Source organism: Ixodes scapularis, unplaced genomic scaffold (assembly GCF_016920785.2).
Source record: "Ixodes scapularis isolate PalLabHiFi unplaced genomic scaffold, ASM1692078v2 PGA_scaffold6__148_contigs__length_123643588, whole genome shotgun sequence".
NCBI classification, from domain to species: Eukaryota; Metazoa; Arthropoda; class Arachnida; order Ixodida; family Ixodidae; genus Ixodes; species Ixodes scapularis.
Genome location: NW_024609881.1, coordinates 1851639 through 1859665, shown reverse-complemented (window position 1 = coordinate 1859665; position 8027 = coordinate 1851639). Strand labels below are relative to the sequence as shown.

Below are 8027 nucleotides of genomic sequence, written 5' to 3'. Positions count from 1 at the left end.
GCCGAGATGTGACATTCAACACTTTTCCGCAAGACGTGCAATGACGAGCAAAATGGATCGTCGCCGTGCGTAGGGACCGGGTTCCCATCAAGATCGAGATCCCGCTTATGCAGCAATCATCTCAAAAAAAAAAACGAGTGATGAGCCGAGCTCTAAGCGGACAGAAGGCTCGTAAACTGAGGTGCGAGGCTGTGCCAACGTTATTTGAACACGTCCACCCACTCTTCGCCCAAATCGGATCAATCGGTTTGATTATTCAGCGAAACCGAAACCAACAGCTAGGCCATCTGGAAGCGATGCCAAAAGTTGTATTTAGCACGCGTGCAGCCAGATTCTATTTGACTCGTGTGTGAAAATGGAGCGTGGCTACGATTCACCAAGCTCGTTCAAGTCAAGTGACAACATGCATTTGAATGATTTGCCGTTTGCCTTCGACCCGCGGACATCGTCTCTGAGGGAACGACCCGCAGCCTCATCACCGATCCAGTGGATCTGCCGATGTGTACCCAGATGCCGCTTTGTGAACCTAGGTGCCGCTTCAGAGGCAAAATCTGCATCCTTTGCTTTGCAAGCGCCTCTAGTTCGATTGGTGGTCGTCGGAGTTGTGTTTGTGCGAAACGGCATACGTTTGCTCAATGCTTACGACTGTTTTCAAGTAATATCCTGCTAAAAAGCGTGAGATTTTTTTGCACGCGCTTGGGAACTGCATTGGAACATATTTCAGTAGGGTACAGTCTAGAAGACTATATAATTTTAAACAAAATACAAGACATCCATCGACCAACGTTTGTTATCCCGACCATCTGACAAGCCTTTGCGTTTTGTGATGTTTCGCAGCAGCTACGGATATCGGCCATCGACACTGGCGAAATTGGGGGTGCATTTTTGTATATACGCTCATAACAGGTTTAATTAATAAGGGGAGATGATACAGTCAAACCTTATTATATGGAACACAGATATATGGAATTATTGCTTATATCGAATCGTTGTCGAAGTGTCATAAGAATTACATGCATTTTAAATTTTTTGTACCAAACTCTGTCGGCTTAAAAATTAATATATCGAACTCCGCACCGCTGAAAAGCGTGCGCTCCGGAGACAGGCAGCAGGCTTTCCCGCAACACATCAGAGGATGCAGCAGGCGTTAGCGAATTTTACAAGTGAATGCCTGCGTAAAGCTTTATGCCTATGGTGCCAGGAGCGCCATCCAGACTCGGCGGCATACGGGCTCAGTCGCCCAGTCAGCTCAATCGTATCGCCAGCATGCTTCGCCAGTATCGCTCTTTTCATGCGCTGTGCGTATTTCCCGCAGTTTCGTTCCTCCGCGTTAATCCTTCCGACATTGTGTCAACCGCATATGGCCTACTGATGGCAACAAAACGTAAAGAAACGTACGCCGCTGGCATTTGCGACGAAGCTTGAAATCATCTGCCACGTTGGAAAAGGAGAAAAGAAGTCCAGCGTTGCCGAAGCGTACAACATACCGCGAAAAAATTTCAGCGTGCTGCTGAAGACGAAAAGTGACATCAAATCGAAGGCTGAACGAAGCATGCACTCCGGCGTTCATTGTGTTCGGACACCGGTTTTCAAAAAGGTGGAAAGATTACTTCAGAAAAGGTTTATGGAGGCAAGGGCTCGGAACATTCCGGTGTCGGGGCCGATGCTTCAACAGAAAGCAAAGGACTTAATGTTCATCCACCAAGCACAAAACGTCGCCGACTTGGGCGAAGCTGTGGCTACTTTGACGCTTTTATGCCGCTACTGCAGCGCAATTCCAACGGTAATGGTATGGCGCTTGTGGACTTCTTGGAGACCGTGGAGTGGGCCATAATAATGCATGCGGTCGACTCCAAGAAGCAATCTACGCTGCGGCATTTTTTTCGCCGAAATAAATAGTTCATTTTAACGCTTCACGTGAGTAGTCATTTTTGCTGCAAGCTTTTTAGTGATTAAATCGCGCTGCACTTTGACGCGTTTTTGGTGAGATTTTGTATATAGAATTTTTGTTATATTGAATTATTTCACGGTCCTCGCACTGTTTGATATAACGAGGTTTGGCTGTATATCAAAACAAAAGTGACGTTTGTCTATATGAAAGCTCCCTCGACTAATGAGTGCAAAACTGAAGTACTTCAGGTTTCAACCGGAAAATCCCTTTAAGGGATGGGGTAAAAAAACACAAAACACGCATCCCCCTCCTTTTTCTCCCGTCGAGGGAGTCGCCCATTTTCTGTCGGCATCGCCCCAACACCAGACCCACTGGGGCACAGGGTTGAGACCTTGCTCCAGAGACACAAGGGAGGGAGTCCCAATTTTCTTCCTGTCCCCCGGGTGTGCTACTTAGTTGTTTTTCATTCAGTTTTTCCCAGATAATTTTCACCAGCACACTAATCTTCTATTTGTTGCATCTACTTCATTGTAATCCACAATTCCATCTTCTCCAGCGAAACGTAGCGCACCCGGTTTGTATGTCACACCTTTCGAAATAGCAGCAATAAGCTCCTTACATATTAGAAACAAAAGTTCAAATGTTTCCCTCTTTTTTACATATAGCGCATATTTTATCTGAATCTTCAAATCTAACCCTGTTCGTGTTTTTGCTGTCCTGTATCTGTATCTTAAGACTCCTGTCCTGGCGTGAGCCAGCAAAGTGCTCCCTCTAGAATAATCGCCTTGCCAAGGTGTGCCTGCGGTTACCGGACTTATTTTCGACCAAAACATGGCTCCTCTAAACGGGCATAGACGAAAAGGCCAGACGAGCTAGAAAAGTGATCGCACATGAAAAACTTGAACATTGTAACATAAGGAGAGAAGGGAAGGTTACCCACTTGGCTGGAAAGCCCTGATAAATCGAACCATTGTTCAACGCCAAGGTCTTATGCCTTTCGAAGGAAGCGCAATGAACAGCCAACACTACTGAAACTCTCGGTGAGCTCTGTAAGTTAAAGTCTTAACTAAGCTCTTTTCTTTTATTAGAGGACCCTCTTGTGTCCGTAATAATGAGACAAACTTGCATGTATTTACCCAGCTTGTTCCCAAAACTAGCTGTTCATAGTCTGGACTGCGGGTTTTTTAATATTCACAAGACGGAGCATGGGGAGGAATCGGTCCCCCAAAATTGTGTCTATAGCATTGTGTTTATAATAGTGAGACATGACTGCATCACATGTTGAAATTCCTTTACTGATAACTTCAAGAAAGACTCAATCTGATCCGCCATAGTTGGAACAGTCACAGCCATATCGGAAAAACTCATATTAACTATCTCCAGAATTTTTGTTTTTTCCCATTTTGAATAATGAGGTATCCAGCCCCCGGATGTATTCAGATCCAGATTTTAACTTTTCAAGACTAGAATTTTCTTGTGACAAAAGAAAGAGAAGAAAATTCTGAGAAGACAGGAATGCTTTCCAAAGCGGGAAGATTTGTAAAGTGGGATTACAAACCAATATAAAAAATGTATAAAAATTTTTTCTAGGATTTTCACTTTTCAACACTGGGGACTCCCCTTAATAGTGCCATTTGCATTTGAGTGCTTCTGTGAACTGCATTCCAAAGCACAGCATATTAAACTGTACAGCTGTGGCAACATTGCATTAATGACTGCTCTTTTGCCAAACTAAGTTGCTATTTTGGTTGTCCTTTCCACGTGTGTCACTATACATATTGACACACGTCTTTTTTTCTAGGTGATGGAGCCACATTGTTGGCCAATGACATCTGGTTTGGATGCTGTTCCTGCAGCTCTGTAACCAGAGATCAACGTGCAATTGTGAGCCACCTGGCTGCCCATGGTGATGAACAATCCAAGTGTCAGCATCCTCCCATGTCTGGCTCTAAGTCCCAAGTGCTCGGCAGCACTCAAAAGTCCAAGAGTGAAAAGCCATTTAAGTGCAAGCTTTGCTCACAAGAGTTTGCTTATAATTCCCTTCTGACCTGCCATAATCAAGCACACACTGGTGAAAAGCCATTTAAGTGCATGAAATGCCCCAAAGCATTTGCTCAGAGTAAAAATTTGATCTATCACAGTGGAACACATAGAGGTGAAAAGCCATTTAAGTGCACGCTGTGTCCCAAAGCCTTTTCTCACAATTATTCTCTGCAAAGCCATAATCGAACGCACACAGGTGAAAAGCCATTTAAGTACAAGCAGTGTCCCCAAACATTTGCTGAAAATTCCACTCTGAGAAATCATAATCGAATGCACACTGGTGAAAAGCCATTCAAGTGCAAGTGGTGCCCTCAAGCCTTTGCTAGGAATTCCCATCTTAGAAGCCATAATCATTTGCACAGTGGTGAAAAGCCATTTAAGTGCATGAAGTGCCACAAAACATTTGCTCTGAATTCCTATCTGCAAAGCCATAATCGAATTCACATTGGTGAAAAACCATTTAAGTGCAAGCAGTGCCCCAAAGCCTTTACACAACACTCTTCTCTGACAAAGCATGCTCGAACACACACTGGTGAAAAGCCATTCGAGTGTAAGCTTTGCCCCCAAGCCTTTTCTCAGAGTAGCATTTTGATCTACCACAACCGAACACACACAGGTGAAAAGCCATTTAAGTGCAAGCAGTGCCCCAAAGCCTTTTCTCGAAATTCCTATCTGACAAGGCATAATTGAATGCACACAGGTGAAAAGCCATTTAAGTGCAAGCAGTGCCCCAAAGCCTTTGCTCGAAATTCCTATCTGACAAAGCATAATCGAATGCACACTGGCGAAAATCCATTTAAGTGAAAGCAGTGCCCCCCAAGCCATTGCTGAGTTTAGCGATCCGATCTACACAACTGAACACACACAAGTGAAGTGCAAGCAGTGCTCCCAAGCCTTTTCTCAAAATTTCCTTTGAAGCCATAATCGAATGCACACAGGTGAAAAGTCATTTAAGTGCAAGCAGTGTCCCCTAGCCTAGAGTCACCGTATAGGTTCCCAGAGTAACAAAACTCCGAAGGTTCATTCTAGAACTGCAGCGCGGCGCTGAAACCGAAACTTTGGTGCCACCATCTTGGGCCCACGCGTCGACGGGGTTATGAAAACAATAGTGACATGCATTGGAGCGTGTTGAAAGAGCTGGTTCATCCCACGATACGCGGAATGAACCAGGTGTAATCGGCACTCACCTCACAAAGCTTGCTTGCAGTGGGCTCGAAATCTTTCCGTTTTACTTTGGTCAGCCAAGCCTTCTTCCTCTGTCTTGCAGTTGCGTTCTTTGCAGACGGGATCCGGAAGAGTCTCCTTCCATGCTCCAACCTGCTGCTGCACCTAAAAGCGCAACAAGCAGGCATTGTGCCACTAAGTACACGACCTCCTTGCTTTTGACGTCGATAACCGCATGGAAACGACGGCGCGTAAATGTGCGTTCGATGAGCAGCAGAACGTTCGGGTGTGCAGTTTTTGCTGGACCCAAGATGGTGGCAATTAGAGCTGCTTGAAGCGCTGATGGAGGTGAGTCTGGCGGTGCTTGTGTCACGTGATCGCTACCGTCTAGTGATGTTCGCCAAGCCAAAACATGATCGGCTAGAGTGAATATGTTGTCGGCAAAACGCAAAAAGAAAAGGAATGCGTTACTTGGGAACCCATTCAGTGACTACCTTAGCCTTTGCTGGAAATTTCTCTCTGCAAAGCCATAATCAAACACATACAGGTGAAAAGCCATTTAAGTGCAATTAGTGCCCCCCATCCTTTTCTCGTAATACCAGTCTGATCCGCCATTATCGAAAACAGTGTTTAAAGAGAAACGAGGGTCATTACCTTTTTTATTTTTCATTTATCGTGCTGAAGTTTAGTATAGTGGTGTATTTCTCTGGTGCTGAAGTTTAGTATACTGGTGTATTTCATATAGACCGTTTTATCGTGGGTAGCGCCATTTTGAGAGCGAGAGAGAAAGGGGAAAGGGCTACCGGCGCTTTCCTCCTTTCTTATTGTGTAGAAAGAGGGGAAGTCCCGGATAAGAGGCTTGGCCAGTGTTGGGCGTCTGCAGTGCCCCAACTTCGTTCGCGCTTTCTTCTACGTTTCAAACTCCCAAACTTAATTAGAGCCATGGTCTTCGATGGTGACAGTCCCCCGGTCATCGGGACACCATTGCTGGGTGATAGGGTGCACGAATAACGACAGAAAGCGTCGAATACTGTCCGAGGACCTATGTAGCTTGCATGGAATCCGGCAAGGCAAGTATTTCTGGAATGTTTTTAAGCTCCATTGCCTTCCGCATGACTGGAAATGATGAACCATTTATACATTTTTGCTTGCAATGGGCCTATTTCAACGTAGCCGCTTTTAGTTGTAATCAACAAGCGATACACGAAACGGGAACCTCAATTAACTTTGAAAACGCCCGGAGCTGCTACATATCGTCTTGCTGTGCTGTTTTTATCTTCGTGTCCCTGTTCTTATATTTCCTTGTGAATGAACGACGAAGACGCTCTAGATGTACTTTTATCGAACCGCAGAAAGCCTCGAAGCAGCCGGGAATTATTTTACTATTTGATGGAATATTTTGGGTACTCACCTCCAATTTCTATAGCTGGCACGTTCGCTGCCGCTGTTCCCTCCGTCGCCACACTGGCGGATGCCATGACTCAAACAAAGAAACGTGCACACTGGGCTCGAAAACGCAGATCGCAACACACGACACGTTCCCTGCAGCGACTATCAAGCACCTCAAAGCGCCTTAGTCAACGGAAACAACCCACCAGCGGCACTTCAAGGAGTGCTTTTGCCGGCTTTTTAGTATCGCGCAGGAGATCGCGATTAAAAAAAAATTAATAGAACCACGTTTTCAACAATTTTCAGCCTCACCCGGCGGCGGATATGAGCCTTCAACTAAGTGTTGTAGATGATAAAATCGAGTCAGTCACCACTGCAAATTATCACTACTAAGATAAATTCAGTTACGAAATTTTACAAGCTGAAACAGCAGTTATCATGAGAAAACTCGCATGCACATTGCGAGCGTACCCTATGTTCATCGGCGGTACAGCGTTCGGTGCGCGCTCCATTCACGAATTGTTCCAAGCGAAGTCGAGAGGATGGCGTTGAGGAAACGCCTTTTCGGTTTACGGACGCAATCCACTGCCACCAGAGACAGGGGTCATGTGGAAAGCGATGGAGCTCAAAGACATTGCAGCCGCTCTCGCCTTGCCGGATTCCTTGCAAGCTACATATGTCCTCGGACAGTATTCTATGCTTTCTGTTTTTATTCGTGCACCCTGTGACCCAGCAATGGTGTCCCGATGACCGGGGGACTGTTTCCATCGAAGCCTCTGGCTCTAATTAAGTTTGCGAGTTTAAAACAGAAAAGAAAGCGCGAACGAAGTTGGGGCACAGCAGACACCCAACACCGGCGAAGCCTCTCATCCGGCAATTTCACTCTTTCTACACAATCAGAAAGGGGGAAAGCACCGGTAGCCCTTTCCCCTTTTCTCTCTCGCCCTCTTTCAGTAAAACGGTCTATAGCTTTACTAGATCCTGAGTTATCAATAAATTTGTAATTTCAATTAGGTGTCATTACTGGTCGTTAGTGTAAGATTCTTCAAAATATATCAGAATTTCTTATAGAATTGCTTTCACTAAGACATGTTTTGTGTGGTGAGGCTATTTTTGTTGCTTTATATGTCATAAAATAATTTTAATTATTAGTCTCAGTCTTAATTAGTCTCTAACGACCCATGAGGAGGCCTTGGTTGAAATTTTATAATTGCATATTTGAAATCACCAGTGAGAGTACACCAGTATACTAAATTTCAGCATGATAAATGAAAAATGAAAAAAAAGTTAGACTCTTGTCCCTTCTTAAAAACCTTACAAGTGCAAACAATGTCCCAAATGCACACATGCAAGATGCCTGCGGTTGACATGTAAGTTTAGCCTGCCCCATGGGTAATCATTTAGCTCGTGCAAAACTTTATGCCTTTTCAATCAAAGTATGCGTATACCTGAGCGCAAGACAGGTTCCGATTGCCTTTGCTCAGATTAATAGTGAAGCTCACCGCACTAAAGCGCTTTTGCATATAAACCTCACAAATTC

The 8027-nt window shown here is 44.8% G+C and overlaps 1 protein-coding gene across 1 annotated transcript; it reads left to right on the top strand.

Annotated features, from left to right (window-relative positions):
- Positions 1-1663: 1663 nt before the first annotated feature.
- On the top strand, positions 1664-4738 carry LOC120841836 (zinc finger protein 525-like). The gene is made up of 3 exons (XM_040212833.3): positions 1664-1823; positions 3693-4298; positions 4635-4738. Exons 1-3 carry the CDS (start codon positions 1664-1666, stop codon positions 4736-4738), a joined length of 870 nt encoding a protein of 289 aa, XP_040068767.1.
- The last annotated feature ends 3289 nt before the right edge of the window (positions 4739-8027 follow it).